The 24,481-nt window shown below is 59.2% G+C and overlaps 9 protein-coding genes and 1 non-coding gene across 10 annotated transcripts; 6 read left to right on the top strand and 4 right to left on the bottom strand.

Moving 5' to 3' along the window:
• Positions 1 to 140: 140 nt before the first annotated feature.
• On the top strand, positions 141 to 220 carry A1Q1_t321. The gene has a single exon. It is a non-coding gene; the product is annotated as a tRNA-Arg (tRNA).
• A 1,441-nt stretch (positions 221 to 1,661) lies between these two features.
• Positions 1,662 to 3,866, bottom strand: A1Q1_03015 (uncharacterized protein; the record flags this gene model as incomplete). Its single annotated transcript, XM_014324244.1, has 4 exons — positions 1,662 to 1,762; positions 1,864 to 3,025; positions 3,362 to 3,432; positions 3,491 to 3,866. The coding sequence occupies 4 exons, from the start codon at positions 3,864 to 3,866 to the stop codon at positions 1,662 to 1,664; spliced, it is 1,710 nt and encodes a 569-aa protein (XP_014179719.1).
• A 780-nt stretch (positions 3,867 to 4,646) lies between these two features.
• On the bottom strand, positions 4,647 to 7,214 carry A1Q1_03014 (uncharacterized protein; the record flags this gene model as incomplete). The annotated part of the gene is made up of 4 exons (XM_014324243.1): positions 4,647 to 5,447; positions 5,799 to 6,041; positions 6,079 to 6,343; positions 6,397 to 7,214. The coding sequence occupies 4 exons, from the start codon at positions 7,212 to 7,214 to the stop codon at positions 4,647 to 4,649; spliced, it is 2,127 nt and encodes a 708-aa protein (XP_014179718.1).
• Positions 7,215 to 8,468: 1,254 nt separating this feature from the next.
• A1Q1_03013 (putative: hypothetical protein) lies at positions 8,469 to 10,715 on the top strand (the record flags this gene model as incomplete). The annotated part of the gene is made up of 1 exon (XM_014324242.1): positions 8,469 to 10,715. One exon carries the CDS (start codon positions 8,469 to 8,471, stop codon positions 10,713 to 10,715), a length of 2,247 nt encoding a protein of 748 aa, XP_014179717.1.
• Positions 10,716 to 11,419: 704 nt separating this feature from the next.
• Positions 11,420 to 12,106, top strand: A1Q1_03012 (uncharacterized protein; the record flags this gene model as incomplete). The annotated part of the gene is made up of 2 exons (XM_014324241.1): positions 11,420 to 11,603; positions 11,667 to 12,106. 2 exons carry the CDS (start codon positions 11,420 to 11,422, stop codon positions 12,104 to 12,106), a joined length of 624 nt encoding a protein of 207 aa, XP_014179716.1.
• A 161-nt stretch (positions 12,107 to 12,267) lies between these two features.
• On the bottom strand, positions 12,268 to 12,991 carry A1Q1_03011 (single-stranded nucleic acid binding protein; the record flags this gene model as incomplete). Its single annotated transcript, XM_014324240.1, has 3 exons — positions 12,268 to 12,508; positions 12,553 to 12,704; positions 12,764 to 12,991. The coding sequence occupies 3 exons, from the start codon at positions 12,989 to 12,991 to the stop codon at positions 12,268 to 12,270; spliced, it is 621 nt and encodes a 206-aa protein (XP_014179715.1).
• A 478-nt stretch (positions 12,992 to 13,469) lies between these two features.
• A1Q1_03010 (uncharacterized protein) lies at positions 13,470 to 19,729 on the top strand (the record flags this gene model as incomplete). The annotated part of the gene is made up of 8 exons (XM_014324239.1): positions 13,470 to 13,477; positions 13,532 to 13,694; positions 13,738 to 14,849; positions 14,898 to 15,282; positions 15,352 to 16,497; positions 16,577 to 16,751; positions 16,967 to 17,324; positions 17,380 to 19,729. The coding sequence occupies 8 exons, from the start codon at positions 13,470 to 13,472 to the stop codon at positions 19,727 to 19,729; spliced, it is 5,697 nt and encodes a 1,898-aa protein (XP_014179714.1).
• A 232-nt stretch (positions 19,730 to 19,961) lies between these two features.
• A1Q1_03009 (DNA-directed RNA polymerases i, ii, and iii 17.1 kda polypeptide) lies at positions 19,962 to 20,525 on the bottom strand (the record flags this gene model as incomplete). Its single annotated transcript, XM_014324238.1, has 1 exon — positions 19,962 to 20,525. One exon carries the CDS (start codon positions 20,523 to 20,525, stop codon positions 19,962 to 19,964), a length of 564 nt encoding a protein of 187 aa, XP_014179713.1.
• Positions 20,526 to 21,155: 630 nt separating this feature from the next.
• A1Q1_03008 (import inner membrane translocase subunit) lies at positions 21,156 to 22,177 on the top strand (the record flags this gene model as incomplete). Its single annotated transcript, XM_014324237.1, has 4 exons — positions 21,156 to 21,187; positions 21,419 to 21,590; positions 21,730 to 21,916; positions 22,023 to 22,177. The coding sequence occupies 4 exons, from the start codon at positions 21,156 to 21,158 to the stop codon at positions 22,175 to 22,177; spliced, it is 546 nt and encodes a 181-aa protein (XP_014179712.1).
• Positions 22,178 to 22,951: 774 nt separating this feature from the next.
• Positions 22,952 to 24,318, top strand: A1Q1_03007 (phosphatidylinositol 4-kinase; the record flags this gene model as incomplete). The annotated part of the gene is made up of 2 exons (XM_014324236.1): positions 22,952 to 23,580; positions 23,703 to 24,318. The coding sequence occupies 2 exons, from the start codon at positions 22,952 to 22,954 to the stop codon at positions 24,316 to 24,318; spliced, it is 1,245 nt and encodes a 414-aa protein (XP_014179711.1).
• Positions 24,319 to 24,481: the final 163 nt, after the last annotated feature.

Here is a 24,481-nt window from a genome sequence, read left to right as displayed (position 1 = left end):
CCTCTTTCATCCCCTCTCTCACTCTCCACCTCGGTCAACAGTGTCCAAGAACTCACAAGCCCGCATCCCACCCCACCGTTCCCGCAATTGAGTTCAAGCCCGACGGTACAGAACCACTCAACAATCTCTCCAACATCCAAGGTCGCGTGGCCCAATGGCAAGGCGTCTGACTACGATTGCGTCAATCAGGAGATTGCGGGTTCGATCCCCGTCGTGACCTCTCTTTTTTGCGTTCTTTTGCATCGCCAACCCCAAAATCGACCGAGTTACATCGAGAGCGACTTCCGGCTGTCGTTTTGGTGGGCGGTAGAAATTTGCACCTTTGCTCCACCGAAATTTTAGCGGAATCAAATTTTTCAATTCTTATCTTATCGAGGGCGCAGGGGCATACTGTAAAATTCAGTATGATCACTACACCCTGTCACGGGTCACAGCCCTGCTGTAGTCCTATGTCACGGGTCACAGAGGGGGTGTATCTACCTCCCAAACAAGTTCCTAATCGGCGATTTTCTAATCTGATTAGAAAATTCTAATCAGTGTAGCGTTCTGTCACGGGTCACAGCGGGCGTGTAGTGTCTAATCTTAACATTGGGGTCGATTAAGAAATGTCAGGGTGTAGTGATCATTCTGAAATTGACAGTAGTCTGGATTTTGATCCCGCTCTTCCCCCTACGAGATGAGCGAGGGAAGGGGTAACAGGCGGCCATCGACGGCATGGCCGCAAGTTTCCGCATGTCCGGTCGAAGGCGGATTACGCTCATCGGAGTACGTGTAAGACCAAGGGTGGACACGTGAAACCAATCGAAGGCCGCTGTCCGCTGTGCCTGGGCTTTCCGCACACCTTCCGGAATTCTGGGCGGACAGTCGTAACAAGGAGGGAAGTGAGACTGACGCGGGTCTCAGGTCTCCGCCAAACCTCTGTTTCTCTGTCTGACATGAGATTATCACCCCGACACACAGGAGCGCGGTTTGACCAGCCAGCTTTAGGGTAGGGAGAGGACGATGCCGTTGTTCGAAAGTGGAAAAGTGGTGGGTGCCTTGTTAATTACAGGCAAGTCGTAATGTTAGTCATTGCGTACCTAGAAGCACAAGGGTGGTCGGTGCCTAGAGAAGTGAAAGGCGCCCGCGATGTACCCCGGTGTGCAGGTGTGCAATGTGTGCCGGGATTCCCGCCAGAGTCCGAGTGGTGGGCGGAGTTTGACGTCCTCCGGCGAATGGCAAACGTAGCTTGCGGACAAGCAAGAATGGGGCAAGAATAGAACGCAAAAGGCACAGAACACGCCAACCGCACCCGAACCTGCAACTCTAAACGAGTAACCCTTATCGATTGCGTGCGGGAGGACAGGGTTTCTCGGCGGAGACCCCGAGCCGCGAGCGGAACCCCGCTACCTTTCCCCTCCACTCCCCATTGATTCATCCTCGCAGAGCGACAGGATAGCCGCTAGCCCATCAAGACACGCACTGTAAGAAAAGGTGGAACAGACTCGTATCGGAGTGAGGCTAGGCTAAGACTGAGCAGCCAGCCCGGACCATATTATTAGATTACATTTCGTACGTGGTACCGAGAGTGTACTTTGATTGTTTACTATGGAAGCTAAGAAGAAAAAAGAAAGGAAGACCGGCTTTGTGATGGCTATGGCTATGGCTATGATTTAGGATTATTAGATCAGCGTGCGGTGCGTCAGGTACGTCCTGCGGCCGCTCGCGAACCAGGCGAGCAAGCCCAGGAGCATGACACCGGGCACGATGGCGATGTTGTAGTCTGTGTGCGTTAGCTAGAGCTCCGAATCTGATGAGATGGGGCGAGAAGCAATAGACGCCTCGGCCTGCGCTCGCCTGCGGCTCGCTCCAGGCAGTACTCACTGAACATGCTGTTGTCCCCCTTCCATGCCTTCATGTACGGGAAGAACCAGAAGATGACGACAAAGACGAGGTAGACGAGGGCGGTGATGTTGATGAAGAATCCCCACCGGCCGAGGGAGAAGGGGCCCTTGAAGAACCTGCGGCGGGACGCAATGCTGGCAATGAAGAGGGGGCCGTAAGTGCACAGCGCGAGGGTTCCGGAGCAGTTGAGGAAGACGTTGAGCGCGGTCTCGGAGCCGAGGAGAAGCAGCGTCAGGGCGGCACAGAAGACAAAGTTGAAGAGGACCGTCCAGACGGGAACCTGGAGGGTGAGGTTGACGCGGCCCAGGATGGAGGGGAAGAAGGCGCCGCCCTCGCGCGCAAAGGTGAAGAGGGTACGCGAGGAGGCGAGCTGGCACTCGAGACAGGCGACGAACTGGGCATAGATCAGAATGACGACCATGACCGTCACGCCAGCGCGGTTGCCAACGGTGGCGTCGAGGAAGTCGATGAAGGGGACGCCGGTGGGCGAGAGCGCCATGGTGATCTGGGGCACGTTGCAGAAGAGGAAAGCAAGGCACATGCCCGTCGCGGTGACGAGGGAGATGAGGGGCGACATGATCATGATCTTGGGGAGGTCAACTTCGGGGCGCTTCGTCTCCTCTGCAATGTGCGTCACTGCATCAGGGATACCGTAGCCGGCACTAACGCCTGCGGTCCCGATCATGAACGCGATAAAGTTGCTCCAGCCAGAGAGGTTGAGGTCATTGTTGGTGAACACCTCCTTGGCGGGGGTGTAGCCCACGGTGTTCTTGGCCTTGACGAGGGGTACGATGAGCCACACGAAAAAGCCACAGATGAACCAGCACAGCGAGAAAGTCTGAATAGAGTGCATTGCGCGGATGCCAAAGAGGTTGATGAGCGCGCACACGAAGAGAATGCCGACATTGATGGCCCAGACATGAACCGCCTCAGGGACGTAGGTCGGGTCGCGGTACGCGGCCAAACCAGCAATCTGCTTGGACACAATGACCGTGCTCGCCATCGTGGCAAAGAGGTAGAGACACGACAGCGACCAGGCGACAAAGTACGACCCGGCGCGCTTCATCTTGCGCGGGAAGAGCTGGAACGCCCACTCCTGCGGCCCAGACGATGTCGGCCAGCTAGACGTGAACTCGGCGAGCTGCCCGTCAGTGTCTTACGCAACATGAGGGTCATTAAGGTTTGCCTATGAATTCCGGTCATTGGAGCTTCCACCGGCCTCCCAGCTTGGCCGAGCTTGCGATCGCATCATCATGCTCGAAATAACCGGCCATCCCCGGGTCAGGCTCCGACGGAGCATGCACGCCGCACGCTTGCCGCACTCCATACACCGAGTCCGCCGCATACATCGGCTCCGCGGGCAAAACTCAAAACTCACAGTCAAGTAGATGGCGAACATGCCGAAGAAGGTCACCCAGAGACCATAGAGGAGCATGACGGACTGTTGGAGTCAGCATTGCAAGGACAGTGAACACACCCCGCCGAACACGATTGTGGTGGAAAGCGTGTTGAACAAGTTTGCCCATGCTCCACCGAGCATGAGCGCGACTGCGAGAAGGGACGGCACTGGCTTGTCAGCTGGCTCTAAAGTAACAAGGAAACGCACAAGAGAAACCCTGGTTGAGCTCATTCTCGTTCGTGACGGCGCCGTCGAGGCCGTTCTCGGCCAGCGGGCGGTGCTTCTCGACCGGGCTGTGGGGGTCCTCGAAGGTGTATGGCGAGTACCCCTCGTAGTGAGTAATGCCCTCTTTGGACATGATGGGTGTTTCGAGCGGGTCAGCGGTTAGATGGGGCGAACGTCCAGGGCGGCGGGGGGGAACAACAGCTGTGGTGAAGTAAGGTGAAGAAGTAGTGATGAGATGAATGAACGTGAGGGGGAGAACCGGGTGTGCACCGTGTCGCGCTGCGACGTTATATGACCCGTGTACGCCGCTGTATCCGCTGCTCTTTGCTCGCAAGACATCCAGGAGCAGCAGGAGCATCCTTGCGGGCTTGCGGACCTCGAGGAAGCATGCCATAACGGAAAGTCATCACCGTGCGTTTCTGATCAAGTGACCCCGAGGGCCCAGTTGGGCCCAGTTGGGCCAAGTTGTGGGCCAGTTGCCCGGAGGGCATGTCCCATTCCCCAGTCACTGAGGAGCACGCAAACCCTGGCCCGAACATGAATCAGGACGCCACCATCGTCGGGGCCCAGCTGTGACCTCTGTGACCTGCGCTGCGGTCTTTGTCTTTCCTGGCGCATCCTTGCATCCTGCATCCTTGGCCCTGGGTGGTGAAAGCCCCACTCACGTCCCCCGCAACTTCCGGTCGTATTCAGTTTTACCCCGGCTGACCGAAGGAAACAACAGACGCATGCGGGGTGGCCATGGAAATTGAATACCCGGGCTTGGACCCATTCCGTCCACATGTCGCCCATGCTTCCCTTGCTCGGCCCAGTCAATGCCCTGGCGCACTGCGGCTGAGACAGTGACCATAACACACACCCAGCGCCCAGCGCCCATCCTTCCAATCTCCGTTTCCTCAATCCTCATGCCGCACAGGGTGCAAAGGTGGGCGCCCCGCTGACGCATCCGTGCCCCACACTCTGCCTTCCTTCTCCATCACTCAGGACTGCTCTTATCAGCCACCACGTGAGGAGCCAAGACACCCGGACCGTCCTCTGGGCACAGTGCAAACGCCCATTCTCCATCCACAGCAAGAGTTCGAGATACAAGACAAACATGCAAAATGTTCTATGGTGTGATTTTGATGGTACAACACTACTATCGGGTGTGATGGATGTCTTGCGGGTTCGGAAGCGACTGTTTCAGCTTGCTCGTGCTGAATGCGTCCTCGTCTTCGCCCGTGTCCTGGCTCGACCGCGTGTCCACGCTACTGGGCACGGGGCTCAAGTGGTGCATTCCCGTAGGTGACACACCCGGGCTGCTCCCTCCCTGATACCCAATCGTCGCAGATGCGCCGCTCGCATTCGCGACTGCGATGCCCAGACTCTCGACTCGCTGCTGAAGCCACCCCGCAAAGGTCGGAGACATGCAGAAGGACGCATAGAAGTCGGACTCCACTCGGGCCTTGGACTGCAGACCTCTAGTCTTGAACGCCAATGGATTCGGCCCGTGCGCTTTCAAGTGTGCTAAAAACGTCGGCAGCGAAAACGGCTTCAGCGCTGACACCGATAGCGCAGGCGGGGGCGGTGGCATCAGCTGCGAGCCGTCCGACGGGATCGAGAGGCCCTTTGTCGTCCTATGAGGAACCAGAGTTTGGAAGTACCGGTTCAACGGTGCCAGGAATCGCTCCGTGAGCTGCTGGAAGTGCATCCGGAGAGCCTCGTTGCCTTCCGGGTCGTCTAACCGGCCAGCAGTCACTAGAGCTTCCAGCTTCTTCAGCAGAACACGGTCCTTCGAAATACTTCTGTGGCGTTTCGATATGAAGCCCTTGGGAGGCTGGGCCGTACTCGGTGTGGTCGGGGTCTTTGCGCTGCGCGGAACGATTGGACTCGGACGGCTGTCGCCAGGAATCGAGATGACGTTCGGCCAGTGAGATGCGGCGTTACGGAAGAAAGGATTCTGTCATTAGCTGCACGCGGTACCTAAGCAGCTCACAGTTACACCAACAACAACTCCAGGTTGGGGCTTGTTGCTGTTGACGAGGAGGCTGAAGTCATGATCATGAATGTGGAGGTACGGCCGGAAATCGCCCGCCAAGGGAATGGGTCGGATGAGCTCGCGCAGCCACCACACAATTTCAGAGCATGTGCGTGGGTCCGGCGCAATGACAAGGACGGGCTCAGCCAAGACTAAGCACTCCCACAACGACCATAGCGACGGGAGGAAGGCCGCAAAGGCGCGCAGTGGCGTGGAGGAAGGCACGGATGCGAGGATCTGGCGTCAATCAATTGCCGCAGCGCAAGAACCTACGATATCGCTGTTAGGGGCGACCTGAGGGCTGTTAATCTTATCGGGCAGCTTTGCCTCGATCACGTTGGACAGGAGCGGCAGGGTCAGGGTTGTATCCGGCGTGGGATCGGGCCAGCTCGCGAAAGCATGGCACGCCACTTCAAGGGCGGAGTATCCATACTTGAAGAAGCTGGGAGCAACATGGTCCAGAACGCTGGCGAAGAGCTTTGGGAAGGGGAGGTGAGTGAGAATCACGACTGATTTCTGCGGGGTCAGTACGCTCTAAACGGAACCTTCTCACCTGCATATAGCCTCGTGCGATCCCCCGATCCCGCCGCTGCTGAAACCAGACGAATCCGTAGAGCCATTCTCGACCACGCTCATTCCAAGCACGATACTCCTCGGCTTTCGCCCTCTTCGTGCCCTCCGCCATGGGCAGGGCGGAAGTGCCGACTACCGGAGACGGAGGTTCCGGAAGAGCTAAAGACGACGGATCTGGCTGGAGCTCGCGAATTTTGAAGGAGAACTGGATACTCCCCTCGTTGAAGAGCGATGTGTCGGGGAAGCTCGAGAACGCACTTGACGTCAGCCAGGGTCCGAGATCGCACGCTGAACTCACACATTCTCTTTCTCTCCTGGGCCCCAACGCCGTCCGACCGCTCTTCGCTCGACGACTGGCCCTCTCTCAAGGTCAAAGTTGCACACCACGACCTCCTTGACCCAACGGCTCATTGCAGCTGCCGTCTTGTCGTCCACTAACGGCGGTGGTCGTGGAGACGGTAGCGGCTTCTCCGTCTCCGCGCTGTCGCTGTTCGGCCGGTCGTCCTCCCAGGTATCCGGCGATTGCGCTGCCGTCGCACTAGATGCCGACTTGAACTCGTCTTTCGTAGAGAGATCGACGCTCGGTATCCGGACGTTCAGAGAATGTGATCGCGTGATCCCCCTACGCCCGGTGGCTGGAGCACTACCAGCCCCATTGTGCGGAGCGTTTTTGCTGTGCACTGCGGGCGCATTGAGAGACGGCGCTGGCGATGGACCAGTAGACGTGCTATTTCGGGGTCCAAAGCTCGGGGAGTCACCATTGGTTGGGTCCGGCAGTGTAGCGGAGGCAGTGCGTTGCTGGTGCGCACTGGCTCCAAGGCTCGCTGACCAGCGTTTCTGGAGCATTCGTTGCGGAACAGGCGAAGTCACGTCTCTGCAAGCTGGAGATGACGGAAGGGCAGGGCTGGCTCGCCGGTTCTGGCTTTGACCGAGGGCGGCGTAGCTGGCGAGAGTCGAGTGGGAGCCGGACCGAGACAATGAGATATCGCCTTCCCCGTCGTCGAAGGCCATTGCTTGCGGGTGCGTGGAGGGCCCAGGTCTCGAAGATGAAGAAGACAAGTGACCATTCGATGCGAGACGGCCTCCACGGCCTGGGCTGGCCATGGGGGCAGACATCGCAAATGTTGTTGGAGGGTTAGAAGTGAAGAGATGGCGATGGACAGGCGGATGTGACGTTGGGAGGTGCAGTACACCGAATAGCCGGAACCAAAGTGCGTCGATCGCTAGAGACGCCGAGGGCTGGAATCTCCACTCCGCCAGGCTCCGCGTTCAACCGCGTTCAGCCTGGGCCACCACCTGATCCGGTGAGGCGTTCCAGGTCTTCCGAGGCACGCGACTGGTCAGTCACTCCTGCAGTCGTTCAAACTTAGCGCTTAGCGTCGTCGTACTAGGCTCGGCTGCTGACAGAGAAGTGCAGCAGCCCCTTCGGAAACCCGCGGCGACATCTGAATCAGACCGGGCTGCGTTACCGTTGTTGCGGCGGTGGTGCATGCAGTGTCAACGTGTCGTGCGTGTCTGCGTGCACCCTCGTGCAGCGGTTGCTGCGAGTCAGCGTGCCCCCTAACAGTGAGTGGGGCCTGGGTGTCAGTCGAAACTGCGGACCAGGCGTGACCTGATGTCATTGGTGTGCGATTTACCCGTCCTCAAATCAGAGTTGAGGTTCCAACCTTGAACGCGAAGACTCACAAGGCGTCGAGGAGTGGCACAAGGAGGACAAGACAGCCAGAATTATCAGCACGACCTGATGCTCGTCCACTTCCATACTTCGAACAATGCCGTCGACACATACAAAAGCGGATATATAGAGGGACAAGAATAATTTTGCATCTTTGATAGCAACAGCAGGTCGAACAGCCCTTCATTGACGGCCGGAGCATCGATCCTTTCCTCTCAGACCGAGACGACTTCATATGAAGGGACACAGAGTGCTGAACGATCCGGGGTTGCCAGGAAGTATGGCTGGATCTCGGAGGAGATAGGCGGGCGAGATTACGATAAAGGATTCAAGTCTACGGTTTCGATGGAACGCTGGCGAGAGGACACCACCCACTGAAGCGCTGAGCTACCTAGCTTCAGCTTGACGTACAACAATGCTGAGCTGTCCAGAAGAATATGACAAGTATTCAGCTGTACTTCAATGCGGGAGGCACAATCCGCAGTCGAGGAGCGGCAGAGCAGCCCAGTTAGTGCGCCTACCGGGCGACAGCCGACAGATCGTCGTCGCCTGACTCAACTGACGTGTGCAGCGCTAACATCCTCCCAGACATGCGCCCCTCCGCCCCCTGCCCTCCTTTCTCGCACTCACAGTCGTCGTGGCCACCTTCAAGTTCCAACCCCACACATCTCCATCATTGATCTTCCTTTGTCGCAATGAGCGATTCACAGCCGCCTGCGAAGCGCTCCAAGCGTTCTCATCAGCGGAACTTGACATTGGACTCTTCTCACGACATCTCCAGGGGGTCAGCCAGCAATCCCATCAAGATCATGGATGAGCCTACCGACGACCTCATCACCTGGGAGGATGGCTCGGACACGGATCCCTTCGCCGCCCCAAGCTCTGAAGATGATGATGTGAACGGGCTCGACCTCTACGACAGCGATCCTGCAGACGACGACGCCGGCGACTTCCTCGACCATGGCGATGACCTGACACTGGAAGACGCAGAAGACAATAGCTTGGCTGTCCTAGGGCAGGCGATGCTTGATGAGGACATCGAAGAGGCAAAGGCTCTCTTGGCCCACACTCGCCTGGTCGTACAGCAGGTGGCCAACAGCATAGAGGTCGTCCTCCCCCTCGACGAGTTGTCCGACATTGCCCGCGCAGTGAGTGGCCTCACTAGCCTCAAGCCTATCACCGTCCGCCTCTCTGTCCATGGGGGATACCGTCGCACCTCCCCATTGCCTGTGGTGAAGGTTCAGCATGAGGAGTCCGTCACGACCACCGAGCGCATCTGCCGCGACTTCATTATCGGCCTTCAACTCTGCAAAGTGGCCCAAAATTACCTCGTGCAGAGGTGGGAGAAGAGGGGGGAAGGCTTCCTGTCCGCGCTGGCCGAGTTGCTCGCCGACCGTCTCGCCAACTCTGGCAACCACTGCCTAATGTGTGACGCTGCTCTGCCATTCCCAGGTCTCAAGCCCACGGTCTGTGATCAGTCGTTCTGTTCCTTCCAACTGGAGGAAATGGGCATTGGCTCCAGCCTGGCTCAGTTTGAAATGGACCCCGAAGTGGCCGATCTGCTCCTCACCCTCGCCGTCTCTGCGTGCCTGGACTCGTACCGCCTCACTGTCTCGCCAATCAAGTTCCCCCTCAACGGACTCAGCGGGCAGCCGTACACCGGCGACGAGCTTATGCAGGTGGTGAACCTCGTGCCCAAGGCGCAGGAAGTGCTCGAGATGGGCGCCAAGCGCAAGGAGAAATTGCTGGAGCTCTCTCCGCACACCGTCCCCCTGGTGAGCTGGATCTTCGCCACCAACCGCGCCCACATTACCTCGATGCCGGAGGAGGACTACTTCCCAAAGATGGCCTCTACTATTGAGGACTCCACCATGCGCCAATTCCAGATCGAGACGTCGACTCGCGCCCACGCCGAGAAGTTTGAAGCGCTCAAGGCCGCCCACGGGAGCTTTTACGCTTTCCACGGCAGCAGCATGAGCAACTGGCACAACATCCTGCGCCAGAACTTGAAAAACGCGTCGAGGACGCCCCTGATGTCCGCGGGTGCAGCGTACGGCGAGGGCATCTACCTCTCTACGCAGTCGAATGTGTCCAAGTCCTATGTATACGGCCGACTGGGGAACGCTTTTGCGATGCCGACAGCTTTCACTACCGGGACTGCGGCAGCTTCGAAAGCTCCTTCGTCCTTTTCGTGGCTGAACAGCGAGTTGGGAGCGAACCCGGTCTGTCTCGCTCTCGTTGAGGTCGCAAGCTCGTCCCGCGTGCACAAGCACTTGCATGATACGATCATCGTTGCCAGCGACGAGAGCTGCGTCATGCTCCGTTACCTCTTCGTGTACTCGTCCGCGAATGCGATTCCGAACGTCACGGCCGCCGAAGTCGTGCCCAAGCGGTACAAGAACGAGAAGACGATCGCGTTCCAGAGCACGCTCGACGAGGTGACCGCAAGCGGGAACCTGCTCGTGACCTCGGACGGGTACTTCTGGGACATCGAGGAGGTCGTCGCAATGGTGAAGGCGAAGAACGGCCTGTTCATCAACGGGTTCAACCAGCTGTCCTTTGCACCCGAGGACGTGAGGGCGATCTTGAATCACCGCACCGGCCTCGGGAGGGAGCTTAAGAAGCTCGAGCGGGAGAACGCCAAGCTCCGCACCAGCATCCCCCGCGACCTCCTCGCGCGCCTGAACCGGCACGGGCAGAGCTGCGTCCGGGACCATTCGGCAGAGTTCACGACCGCAACCCAGGTCATTGAGGAGGTCCGCCAGCTCATCGAGAACACAACTCCTGCAGTGAAGGAGGCCCTCGCCAAGGTCCCGTTCGAGGCTATCGACTCGCATACCCGTCGCCCGTTCCGCGACACGATCACCCACGCGCTTGAGATGGTCACGTCCGGCGGCGAGTGCGTGCACCGCTTCGGCGACTTCCTCTCGCAAGTCAGGTAAAGCCTGTGTATAAGTATGCTCCGTTGTATCTACCTCTGTACCCATGCCATGTATTCAGCGCCGTTCCGTAGTCGTATTCAACGTGTTGGTATGGCGGGGTGAAATGAGGTGGAGGTGGAGAGCGATCGAATTCATGGACGGGCGCAACATCCGGTCCCGGGTGCGGGCTCTCGGCCTTGTGCGACTGCCCGCCAAGGTCCCGCGGAGTCACCGTGCGGACGACCAAAGGTCGGTTAAACGGGTCGAATCTGAATCACAACTGACCGTCATCCATGTTCCACCTCGAAGTATGCGTGGACTCTCTGGACGCGGCCGTCGCGTAAGTTCATCTGCTTGCATGCTGGAAACTGACATCTAGGGCCTCGCGACACCTGCGACCAGGCGATAGACTCGAGGTGTGCGCGAATCTGCTGTCGAGTGAGTCCTCCCGGCCGCGCCGCGGCCCTCCCAGACCGCTCCAGGAGGACATTGCTGACGACCAGGCGGAGGTATCACGCCGAGTGTGGGCCTGATCCGCGTACTGCGCGAGCGGTTTCCGTGGCTGAAACTGATGGTGAGTGTACCCGCTGCGCTGTAGGAGCTGCGCGCTGCGTCGTCGTAGTCGATGCGGGTTCATTCGCGGACGATGCGGGTCGATGCGCGTGATGCGGGGGCGAGAGGGGGCGAAAGGATTGTCAGGTCGTGTGCGGAGCTAACTGCAGATCATGATCCGGCCTCGCCCAGGCTCATTCGTCTACAGCGACAACGAGCTCGATGTCATGCTTGCGGACATCCTGGCCGCGAAGGACGAGGGAGCGTACGGCGTCGTATTCGGGTGTCTGACCCAGGATGGGGAGGTGGACACGGCCGCGTGCGAGCGCCTGGTGCAGGCGGCCCGGCCGCTGGAGGGTGCGTGTCATTCTTCCATCCTTATCTCCAAGCTTTACTACCCGGACGATAGCTGACAGGCAGTAACGTACCACCGCGCCTTCGACGTGACCTCGGACTGGCGCCGGGCATGCGACGCCGTCGCCTCCGTGCCGGGCATCACGCGCATTCTCACCTCGGGCCACGCGCGGACAGCCCTCGAGGGTCTCGAGGAACTCGAGCAGCTCACGACCTACATCCGCCAGAAGGGGTACAAGCTCAAGCTCCTGCCCGGAAGTGGCATCAACCCCGCCTCGCTCGACGAGCTCTACCACCGATACGGGCTGTTTAACGAGGCGCACCTCTCGTCCGGAGGCGCGGTCAAACCCCCGATCGACCCCATGCTCGCGCGCGGACATCTGCTCGGCTTCGGCACGGGGGAGATGTGGCGCCTCGATCCGAACAAGCTCGCCGGGGTGCGCGGTATTGTTGACATGATCAATGAGCGCGATGAGGGCGCGTCATACGCCCGCGGAGGACCATGATATAATCCGATCTCCGGAGGAGGCAAGGGCGGAGGAGACAGGACTAGTGTACATTCTAGATGCCATGTTACATACAGTTTCGAATTACAACACTTGTCTATCACACGGGTTTCGGCGGCAGAGACGCAAGCCCCCTCGCTCGCTCACGCTCACGCTCTCGGTCAGAGGGCTCGGAGGGCTTTCGCGGCGAGGCCGAGCGAGATGTCCGCTCCTCCTTTGCCGGCGTCGAGGACCCGGACGTCGCGCCGTCTCCAGCCAGCAGCTCCCGCTGGATCTCTGCCTCGAGCGCATTCGCCGCATCCGCCGCCTCCGTTGCGGTGATTTGTCTCGGCGGAGATGGCGAGCGGCCAGGTCGTTTCTGAAGCTGGGCCAATTTCGCCTCCATCGCCGCGATCTGCTGCGCTGCGCTGTACTGTCAGCTCAGTTACCAAGATCGACGAGCTCACCTTTGCGGCTTCTTCGACGTCTTCAGGAGCGACAGAGCCGTTGGCTTTGGCGCATCTATGCGGCGCACTTTCGGGCCGAGGAAGTCCTCTGCTGGCGCTGCTGAGGCGTACGTCACGATCAGCTTCTTGCCCCGGAGCAGACGGTCGTGCAGCTTCACGAGAGCGTTGAGGGCGTCCTGTCGTCAGCTCGATAGGGAAAAAGGTAGCTCACGTCTTTGTTGGAAAACTCGACAAAGGCGTATCCTCTCGGCTTGCCCTTCTGCGGCCCGGTCTTGTGGTACATGACATCGAGGCGGGTGATCTTGCCATACTTGCCAAAGACCTGGAGGAGGGTGTACTCGTCGACGGTCTGGGAGAGGTTGCCGACGTACAAGCGGTCGGGCTTGCCGGCGGTCGGCGGCCTGTTGGCCTGGGAAGAACTAGAACTCGACGAGGCCATTTTTGTGGTATTTGTTGCAAAAGTTGGGGCGACGGCGTCACAATTCAGTCTGCAGTCTGGGCTATGGCCACCATAAACATTTCGGTACCGCAGAAGCAATCCGCAAGCCGGCGGTCACCTGGTGAAGGCGGAACGCTGGAGTGACGATCACCTTAAGCCAAATAGAGATTTGGTTCCGCGTCCAAATAGACGCCTTGGCGTGCTTGCGTGCCCCGCGTTAGCCTGTGCCAGGCCACCAGGCCGCCAGGCATGCTGCGCCAGGCTGCCCGCGTCCCCCATACCGGGCAGGCTGGGCTGTATGGTGCATTTCGGTTACGACTGACGGCGGCACGCAGGACCAGCCAGAGCCAGAATTAGGATCAAGGACACGCTTCCGTCCTCATCGTCATCCAACCACTTCTCGCCGCCACCACAGCACACACGCAGAGCCCCGCAGACGTAACAGACTGCACCGTCCACCTCCGAACAGGCTCTCGCTATGGACTTGTGAGCATACCGCCACGCCCCGCACCTCCGAATCCGGCTAACCCGTGTCCACAGCCTCGACGAGCCGCTCGATCAACACATTCTGAGCGCTCTCGCGGGCAACATCGCGCAGAGTGCTCAGAGTTCAGGAGCTGCGGAACAGAGCGAGTACAGCGACGACCTCGCCCTCATCCTCAACGGCCTCCCGTATACCGACACGGACGAGCAGGACGACTGGGTGAGCTTTTGGGTGCCCGATTGCGAAAGCTGACGTAGGGCAGACCGACGCCGAAATCAACCATGCGATCGCGTTTGCTCACTACGTTTCTTCCCTCCCTAGTGACTCACCCTACCTTGCGTCTTCCCTCCCGCGACTGCGCGCCCTCCTCACCGGCCTCATCCACCAGGGCATCCCGACACGCCAAGATGTCGCCGACAACGTCGTGAATGCGCCGGGGAGCGACAACGCTCCCGGCAGCGCCACCAACGAGCAGGCACTCCTCCTGATGTCGCTGCTCAAGGCGGTCCTCTGGATCGGATGGTCCAAGGATGCCATGCACCAGGACAGCCTGCGGGCCGACGTCGGCATGGGCATCGCGAACCTCCTCGAGACGGCCGAGCAGATCATGACGTCCGCCCTCGTTTTCTCCGGCGCCATCCTCACCTGCGTGCACCAGGTTCTTTCGCACGTGCCTCTCCCACCCCTCCCCACCCCCGTTACTGCTCGCGTCGTGTCCGCCGTTATCCAGCTGGGCACCCCAACGAATCTCGTCAAGGCCGTCCGCGAGGCTGCCTCGCCCAACACGCCTGCGTTCAACCACCCAGTCTTCAACACGGCCCCGTATCCCACGTGCCCGAGCGCAGTCGCCTTGCTTGTCACCGAGATTGCCAATGTCGTCCTTGCCTCCGCCGTGCTCCCGCCACCGCAGGTCGAGCACGAGGCTTTCTCCAGCGAGCCGGAAGCGACCTTCCAAGAGGGAACAGTGTCGACTGTGTGGAGGAACCAGACGAAGTCGCTACTCGCCGAGCCCGCGAGGGAGATTGACCTCGACTCTTTCCCCGAGGGACAACAGGCGCTTGACGCCGCGAGCGAACTGGCGACGGACTGGTGGAAGGAGCTGAACGACCACGACCCATCAGGCTTCACGGCCGGCACCGGCGTCGTTGACCGACGAACAACGATGCACAGCAGCATTAACGACATCCAGTCCGAGGAAGACGTCTACTTAACCGTCTCGGTGCTGCACCTGCTGAACCTGCTCAGCCTGCACCAGAACGACAGACTGAGCGACCAACTGGCACGCCTGAAGCTGATCCTGTCCGAGAACTCGACGGTCTCGGACGCTCGAGTGTTGCAGGCGGCGTTCGTGTGCCTGGCGATCGTCGTGCGCAAGTGAGTAATGTTGGCGTGTTTTGAGCGCGCTAACCGCAGCCACCCGAGCCTCGGAAGCTCACTGACGCACCATCTCCGTCGACTCTTCATGTCGCCGCTGCCGGGACTCGAGAGCGAGTTGTCGCCGTCAGCAGGCGAGGTCTCACCGACAATTGCTGCAGCATCAACGTGTCTCGCCATGTGCATCGAGATGTCGTCAAACGATGACGCCATCTCGTCGACGCTGTACTCGTTGCTCGGCGTGTTAAACCACGGAACAACGATTGGACCGGGGCAAAACTCGATCCGTTCCATGCCGCTAGGTGGCATGGGGGGCATGGGAGACGGCAAGTCGTTCCAGTCAGGGAAGCGAACGGATGAGCAGCGCAAGATTATCTCCACCAATGCTGTTGAGATTGTCTCCAGATTGGCCTTGGATACGCAACGTGAAGACGTGAGCTTACAGGCCCTCTAGCATAGCTAACCCCAGATCATCCACCTCGCGATTTCGATGCTGCTGCAGCGAGTGCGCGGCGTTGACATCTCGACAGAATCGGCTATTGTACAAAGCCTCGTTCCTCTCGCTCTTAACGCGAACGATGAGGATCTGCAGGAAGTCTACCGTGCCTTCTCCCAGATTGCGCGATCGTCCAACCCGGAGGACCCCCGACTGTCTTCGAACGCCGTGCTTGCTGCCCAGACAACGCTGGCGAAGGGCCTCGGCTCGCGGCTACAGGCTGCCGATGGCTTCCTGCAGGAGCTGCTGACCGATTTCGCCGATCAGGGAACGCAGACACAGATCGTCTACATGGGTGCGCAGGGGCACGACGGGCGCGACAAGGACAAAAAGACGGCGCTCCTGCGATCGAACAACGAGAAGCGTGCGGCCGACATGAAGGCTCAGCTTGCGGCGCTGCTTCTGCCTATTGCGGAAGTTTTGTCCCATCCAGACTATCACCCCGAGCTGAACCCGTCGCAGGAGTGTGTTGCCCTCTTCAGGAACTTCTGGCTCCTGTGTGTTGTGTTCAATCTCAGCGGATCGCGATCACAGCTCTCTGAGCACGAGGCTTCCGCGCTCGCGACGATCGCCGAGAAGACGCCCGTGCTAGTGCTGGAGAAGGCGAACGACTTCGTTGGTAGCGAGCTCGAGTACAACACGATCCTCCGCAAGGACTTTGCGCACTCGATTCACTCCAAGCTGCGTTCGACGCTGACCGAGGTCGTGCCGAGCAAGTTCCAGTCCGACATCAGGGGCATGAGCACGCCGCAGCTCGCCTTCTGTCTCGCGATCAACGACCTCGAGGAGATGCGCACACTGCGTTACCGCCCGTCGACGATCCTGCAGTACTTCTGCAACGACTCGATCAACAGGAGCGTGCTCGTGACGCCTCTGACGGGCATCGCGATCCGCCTGACAAACGTCTTCCTCAAGCAACTCAGCATGCAGGTCGTCGAGCACAACATGCCGAACACCGTGCCGGAGCAGGTCTGCAAGATCCTCATCGCATGCACGCACCGAATGAGGAAGGTGCGCGAGGTTGCCCTCGCCTACGCCAGCTCTATTCTGAAGACGTTCACGGCGCTCATGTGCGACCGCAGGGTCGTCTTCACGCTTCTGGAGATCCTCACTCTGATGCGTCGCAGCTGCGAGATGCAGTACACCGACGAGGTAAGCTTAGTAGGCCGCAAGTAGCTAACCACAGTACTCTCCCACTCACTACTTCCGCTCCGAGCGGTTGCCATTCCAGCTCGAACTGACCGACGACTACTCTGTCCGCAATGAGATCGTGACGAACCTTTACAATGTTGCCGAGATGTGGCTCACGAACGCGATCTCGCGCGCGCCGATCGAGGTTCAGTCCATGCTTCAGTCGTACCTCAACGAGTCCCGTGACGTCCTGCTCGTCGATAGTGTTGAGATGGGTGCCGGACTCGCGCTGCACTTCTGCAAGGCCATCTCCCGACTCGACCGCCAGGAGAGCCTCATGCCAATGATCGGCGGATGGCCCTCTGACAACTCAAACCTCGTTGCGAGCCAGTTCGCGGCCAAGAACTAACTACGACGGAGAGCTCAGTGGCGCGCGTCTCGTCCTTGACAAAGGTTGGTTAACGATCGGTGCTTCGCTAACCGAAAACAGGTCTTGGTAATCTCGAAGAGCATTCGCGCGCGGTGTCCTCGCTGGAGGAGCGCCAGGCGTTCAAGCAGCAGATGGAGAAAGCTATCCTCGGTGTCAACAAGAAGGGTGGCCTGTCGGTGGTCGAAATCCGGAGATTGCTTCTCCGCGCTGTCTCAGTTCTGATTGCGTCTCCGCAAATGGATCCCGATATCCTCCACTATCTTGTCGAGCTGCCGTTCGCGGCTTTCACTCCTGTAGCGGTTGCTGCGGGAGTGGACGCCTGGTCGTGGCTGCTGCGGCAGCGACCCGACGCTGAGGTTTCCCTCATGGGCGAGATCTCGGCTGGCTGGCTGGCCACTATCAAGGCTCACAAGGGCATGTTCAGCACCAGCATGAAGTGAGTTGTGGCGGGTTTAGATATCAACTGACCCCAGCTACACCGATCCCTTCGAGAAGCCGATCGAGTACTCTCCCACCGACAAGAGGGTCATGGACGTTGAGCTCAGGAAGGCTGAGCGTCTCCTGAAGCCGCACCTACTCCTCATTCAGGTGCTGTCCAGCAGTTTCCAGGCTGTCAAGTACCGCGCGTCGGGAATTATGATCTCCCTCGCGCGGATGCTTCTTCGCTCACTCAACGCATACGAGCACTGGAGCACCCACCCTCTCGCCCGTGAGGTGCGCTTCACCCTCCTCCTGTTCGGCTTCCAGGTCCTCGCTTCGAGCCGTATGGAGACGTTGCTGGAGCTGCGCTACCGCGATGCGCTTTTCCGTGCCGCGTTCTCGTGGTTCGCCATTCGACCGCAGTGGTCGTTTGGCTCCAACCGCATCCAGGTAGGAGCCGAGATCAAGCTCCTGCAGGACTTCATCGCGGCCGTGCGCGACGATCACATCCGTGCCGATCACTGGACCACATCGATGAATGATCGCCAGCCTGTCTGGACCCTCACGGGCTCTACCAGCTTGCAGGACTACTGCAACCAGCACCGCGACCGTGTGCGCCTCATGGAGCTTCTTGTCGAGAACGAGATCAATCGACTCAACGTCTGGGTCAACCCTGGCAACGACAAGGGTCGCAGTATTCCCAACGCAGGTGGCAACATCGAGGGCAGCGTTGGCAACGATGAGTGGACGTCGCTCGTCCGCAAGGCGTGGAAGCAGTCGCCTGCCGTTGCTGTGCACATGGGCGAGCGCTTCAAGCACCAGCCGGTATGGGCCGAGATCACGCGCCTCGTTCGCGGCAACCCGCGAGCGGTGCTTGATGTCGCCGAGGCTATGCCGTATTTCATTGGCGACAAGCTTGACCCGGCTATCCGCGGACAGCTCAAGTACGCCCTCATCTGGGACGCTCTGCCGCCGGTCGAAGCGCTGAACCTCTTCCAGCCGAGGTACAACAACAACCCAATCCTCTTGCAGTACGCCATGCGCGTTCTCGAGAGCTACCCCGTCGACCTCACGTTCTTCTTTGTGCCTCAGGTCGTCCAGGGCCTGCGCCACGACGCCTTGGGCTACGTCGAGCGGTTCATCTTCGAGACGTCGCACATCTCGCAGCTCTTCTGCCACCAGATTATCTGGAACATGAAGGCGAACACGTACCGTGACGATGATGGTGAGGAGCCAGACCCGATGAAGCCCCAGCTCGACCGCATGGTGGACAAGATTGTCGGCTCTCTCAGCGGCAAGGCTCAGGTGTTCTACGAGCAGGAGTTCGGCTTCTTCGCCGATGTCACGAGCATCTCGGGCAAGCTCAAGCCGTACATCAAGAAGACGAAACCGGAAAAGAAGGCGAAGATCGACGAAGAAATGTCCAAGATCAAGCTCGAGGTCGGCGTGTACCTTCCCTCTAACCCTGACGGCGTCGTCGTCGACCTGGACCGCAAGTCCGGCCGTCCCCTGCAGTCGCATGCCAAGGCACCCTTCATGGCGACGTTCAAGGTGCGCAAGCAGAAGATCGACCTCGAGTCTGCCGACCTCGAGGCTGAGCTTGACACGGCCATGGCGACGTCGAGCTACGACGTGTGGCAGAGCGCCATCTTCAAGGTCGGAGATGACTGCCGACAGGACGTGCTCGCGCTCCAGCTCATTGCCATGTTCAAGAACGTCTTCACGCAGCTCGGTCTGACGCTGTATCTGTTCCCGTACCGAGTCACGGCGACGGCGCCGGGTTGCGGTGTCATTGACGTCGTCCCTAATGCGACCTCCCGTGACGAGATGGGTCGCGCCCAGGTCAACGACCTGCTCGAGTACTTCATCGACAAATATGGCGGTCCCGACACGGTGGCGTTCCAGCGCGCGCGCCTGAACTTTATCCAGTCCATGGCGGCGTACTCTGTGGCCTGTTACATCCTCCAGATCAAGGACCGACACAACGGAAACATTATGATCGATGGCGAGGGGCATATCGTGCACATCGACTTCGGTTTCCTGTTCGACATTGGACCTGGAGGCATCAAGTTCGAGGCTGGCTCGTTCAAGCTGAACAAGGAGATGATTGCGCTCATGGGCGGTGCCGGCTCGCAGGGCTACAGCATGTTTGTTGATCTCACTATCAAGGCGTTCCTCGCGATCAGACCGTACGTCGACCAGCTCTGCGACACCGTCGCGCTCATGCTGGGCACCGGCCTTCCATCGTTCAAGGACGACGGCACGATCAATCGCCTCCGCGACCGCTTCGCGCCAAACCTGAACGAACGCGCTGCGGCTGAGTACATGATGGGCGTCATCAACAATGCGTACCAGAATAAGCGATCAGACATCTACGACGGCTTCCAGAAACTTCAAAAGTAAGTTAGCGACGAAGAGCAGGAAACTGACGAGCAGTGGCATTCCCTACTAAATCAACTTCCATCAACTCTCGACCCCCGCGGTCAGTCATTGTAGCATTTATAGACCTCAAGGTGCTGGGCCTTTCTCCTTCCATAGACGTAATTGTACATGCATTTGCTCTAGAAACTCGCCGACACGCCTCGCCCCGTCCGCTCTCCCTCCGCACGCCAGATACAATCTCGATGTGCGCGGCTTACTTGCGCATGAGGAGGTAGACGTTCTCTCCGACGACGACGTTGGCGAGATGCCTGTAGCTTCCACGGAGAGCGAGAAGCAGTCCACCAAAGGACATGTACGCCGTCGTCATGGCCTCGCCCTTCTGCGCGTCGTCAAACTTGTAGATCTTGCCGTACATGACGTAGTCGTAGTCGTTGGCAAGGCCCTGGTCGTCGGCACGCCACAGCTCGCGCTTGATCTTGCGCGTGCCCTCGGTCTCCTCGTCCTCCTCGGCCTCGATCTCGTCCGGCTTCAGGTTGCGTGCGAGCAGGAGCGAGAAGTGGTCGTCGACCTTGAGCGGGTAGAGCTCGTTGGCGACGTCGAGGGTGAGCTCCATGCCGAGGTCCGACGACTTGGCGTTGATGCGCGACACACGGTCGAACTTCTTGCCGTCGCGGTCGACGTCCTGGCTGTCAGCTTGTGTCCATCCCGGCGCAAGAGCTTGTTCCCGATCATCCGAAGTTTGGATGACGGCACGGCAGAGGTGACTCACAGTAACCGTGAAGCGGTCCTCGAAGACAATGTTTGAGCGCTCGTCCATGGTTGCGGTTTTCTAAGTGGTGTCTAAGTAATACAAGTAGGTTGAGGTCGAACGATCGAGCCTGATCGAGCTGCCGATGGAGATCAAGAGGAGACAATGCAAGTTGTACCTTTGGTCAACAACACCGAGCCGTCATTTCGCGGTCACCGCTGCTCGCGGCACACAACCTCACCATGCAAATAATCTCGGCCGGTTCAGGATTAACTTATGCGTGCCTCCCGCTTAAATTTCTCGAAGACAGAGAGAGCTCAAGTCAGGCACGCCGGGCGCTCACCCAGCAAGGGCCAGCACGCAGGCAGGCGCACACCCAGCGACCTCGGCTGCACGGCTGGGCGCTGGCTCTCCGATCTTTTCTCGCCGCCGAGCGACTCATCATTGCGTTTTCAACATTTCTCCAATCCCAACCCAACTTCGCAACAAAACACCCACCACCGCGTTCCAGCCCGCATCGCCTGCAACGACCCGGGACACTCGAAGACGACAGCTTGTTGTTCCATTAGCACCTAGACCCGCATCCATCCACGGACCCATTGCATAAAACGAACCCTCGGCTCAAGAGTTCGACTTTTTTTCCATCGCCGTCACTTTCCCCCCGTCCATCACCCTTCCCCTCACACATACTAGCCCATCATGTCTCACGCCGACCACACCCGCGACCCGTGGTAAGTACGGACATCGAGGACGTAGCGGTATCCTGCGAACTGGAGGTGGACGGACGGCTGTGCAGAGGCGCAGAGGACCATCGGACATACCTCCGATGGAGCTCGCCAGACCACCCGCTCGACCGGGTATCGGCGGCATCGTCCTCGCTGGATGTGCGCAAACGATGCACACCGCACAAATCTGCTCGGCTGTGTTTGTGTTTTGCGACCGAGCGCTCGCAGACCTCGCAGCCGCCGTTTAAGTCCGCCCCATGCGCCGCATACCGCTGCGCCTCGGAGTATTCAACGGAAAGCTGACAGCAGCCCGTATGTCATCCTGAACGACTTCGGAGGAGCGTTCGCCATGGGCGCTATCGGTGGTGGTATCTGGCACGGTATCAAGGGTGCCAGGAATAGCCCCAAGGTGAGTTTCTGCGAGCGCAGCGAGCGTCCATCTAGCTCTCATCTCGCGTTCCGCGCACTATTGGCGGGCCGTGGATCACAGTGGAGACTACGAGGGTCGTCGCAAGCTTTGCAATGGGGACTGAAGCTAACGATTCCAGGGAGAGCGTCTCGCCGGTTCGCTGTCTGCCATTAAGGCTCGTGCTCCCGTTCTCGGTGGAAACTTCGGTGTCTGGGGTGGATTGTTCTCGACCTTTGACTGTGCCGTCAAGGGCTACAGGCAGAAGGAGGACCCCTGGAACGCCATCATCTCTGGTTTCATGACTGGTGGAACTCTTGCTCTCCGTTGTGAGTATACTCGCATAGCGAGCTGCGTCGGGCCGACATTCTGGTATCCGTCGTGTACTGCGCAGCTTGCGAGCTCTGCCTCATCTTGGCTTTAGCTGACATACAGCCGGTCCCAAATCAGCATTCGGCTCTGCCGTCGGATGTGGTATTCTCCTGGGTGTGTTTGAGGGTGTTGGTGTTCTGATGGGCCGCATGTTCGCGCAGCCCGTGCCGGCGATGCAGCTGCCCGAGCAGGCTCCTGCCGCGCCCGCCGTTGCTTAGTTATCTTGTATTTCCGCTATCAGCTAGTGATTGATACCACCCACTTCTCTTTGCATGCATACGTGTTAGATCACGCTAGAAGGTGTGTGTGTGGAGGGCCAGGAGAGTGTTTCTAGAAGATGGGCAGAGAGTAACGGTAGAGGGAAGTGACGGGTCTATGGGACTTGCCGACATTGCAGCGGATCATGACGCTGATGCTAGCCTTAGTGCGTAGACCTTTAGCGGCTATCTGCAACTTTTTTGGCGCCGAAGCGAGGAAGTGGCCCTGGTGGTCAGCTGGTCAGCAAACGTGGTGAACGTGGGTACATGCCGACTGAATGCCTTCTTGGGTGTGTGGAGGATGCTGGATTCTGAATACCCAGCCAGGTCCGGGTACCGCGCCGAACTTGAACCCTAAGTGGACGAGAGGGAGGGTACTCCGAGTGACGCAGGAGAAGTCATGCTGCACTCACCTGCGCCTGATCAGCCAGCCAAAATCCGGAAATAGGTCCCGTCACTACTCAGCCCTCACCCAGCCAGCCAGCCCTCCCTCACTCACCACAGGGTGTTATCGACGGCGAACCGCTGCTGCCTAATGGCCTCATCTTGACACCAAGCACTCCAACGCCGCCTTTCCCAACCTTACCCAGATCACAGCACCCAGCAGCACACACCCCATTGTTGCTCCAGCGTCCGACTCTGTTCTGGGTTCACTCCCGACTAGTCGTTCGTACGCTGCAGCATCCACCACCTCATATCGCGCCACCACTATTCCCCGATCCACCTCGCTTCACAATGCACCGCCGACTGCCCGGCATGCCCTCGCCGCTGTCCAAGATCACCGACTCGCGCACAGAGGATGAGACCTTTCACACCGCCAAGAAGAAGGTCCACATGAGCCCCGACGTCGCCGACGACCCCGCAGTCCCTTGCTTCATCCACTCCGGTCTCGATCGCAAGGGAGCGCTCCAAGACTGGCTCCGTCACAACCAGGCCGACCATGCCTTCTCCCCGAACCGTCAAAAGCTCCGAGCGCAGCAGCAGCAGCCTCGAGCATCGCACAACCGCCACCCCCGCCCGCAACCTCTGACCCCCGCCTTCCCCCGTGTGCCCAAGACGCCATCGCCCGGCGCCGAGAATGGATATGAGTCGGACAAGAGCAGCTCGATCAGCGTCGGACAGAGCATGGAGCGCGAGGGCCCGCCGCTCACCCCCGAGGTCGAGATTGACACCGAATTCGACGCAGACGACGATGACGAGGAGGCCACGAGCCTCACGCGCCAGCTCGCGGCCACGGCGCAGGGCGTGCGCGAGGTCAGCAAGCAGCTCGGACGGACAAAGGTCCACTCGAGGATTCAGCACATTCTCATCGTCACCAAGGCGCGCGATAACCGCTTGATCTCTCTGACTCGCGATTTGGCGCTGTATCTGATGCAGCGGGGAGGACAGAATGGACAGAACGGACAGATCATTGTAGCATTTATAGACCTCAAGGTGCTGGGCCTTTCTCCTTCCATAGACGTAATTGTACATGCATTTGCTCTAGAAACTCGCCGACACGCCTCGCCCCGTCCGCTCTCCCTCCGCACGCCAGATACAATCTCGATGTGCGCGGCTTACTTGCGCATGAGGAGGTAGACGTTCTCTCCGACGACGACGTTGGCGAGATGCCTGTAGCTTCCACGGAGAGCGAGAAGCAGTCCACCAAAGGACATGTACGCCGTCGTCATGGCCTCGCCCTTCTGCGCGTCGTCAAACTTGTAGATCTTGCCGTACATGACTACTCTGTCCGCAATGAGATCGTGACGAACCTTTACAATGTTGCCAAGATGTGGCTCACGAACGCGATCTCGCGCGCGCCGATCGAGGTTCAGTCCATGCTTCAGTCGTACCTCAACGAGTCCCGTGACGTCCTGCTCGTCGATAGTGTTGAGATGGGTGCCGGACTCGCGCTGCACTTCTGCAAGGCCATCTCCCGACTCGACCGCCAGGAGAGCCTCATGCCAATGATCGGCGGATGGCCCTCTGACAACTCAAACCTCGTTGCGAGCCAGTTCGCGGCCAAGAACTACTACGACGGAGAGCTCAGTGGCGCGCGTCTCGTCCTTGACAAAGGTTGGTTAACGATCGGTGCTTCGCTAACCGAAAACAGGTCTTGGTAATCTCGAAGAGCATTCGCGCGCGGTGTCCTCGCTGGAGGAGCGCCAGGCGTTCAAGCAGCAGATGGAGAAAGCTATCCTCGGTGTCAACAAGAAGGGTGGCCTGTCGGTGGTCGAAATCCGGAGATTGCTTCTCCGCGCTGTCTCAGTTCTGATTGCGTCTCCG

Source organism: Trichosporon asahii, assembly GCF_000293215.1.
Source record: "Trichosporon asahii var. asahii CBS 2479 unplaced genomic scaffold scaffold00051, whole genome shotgun sequence".
Taxonomy (NCBI): Eukaryota; Fungi; Basidiomycota; class Tremellomycetes; order Trichosporonales; family Trichosporonaceae; genus Trichosporon; species Trichosporon asahii.
Note: the sequence above shows the minus strand (reverse complement) of the source record. Positions and strands in the feature narration are given on the sequence as shown.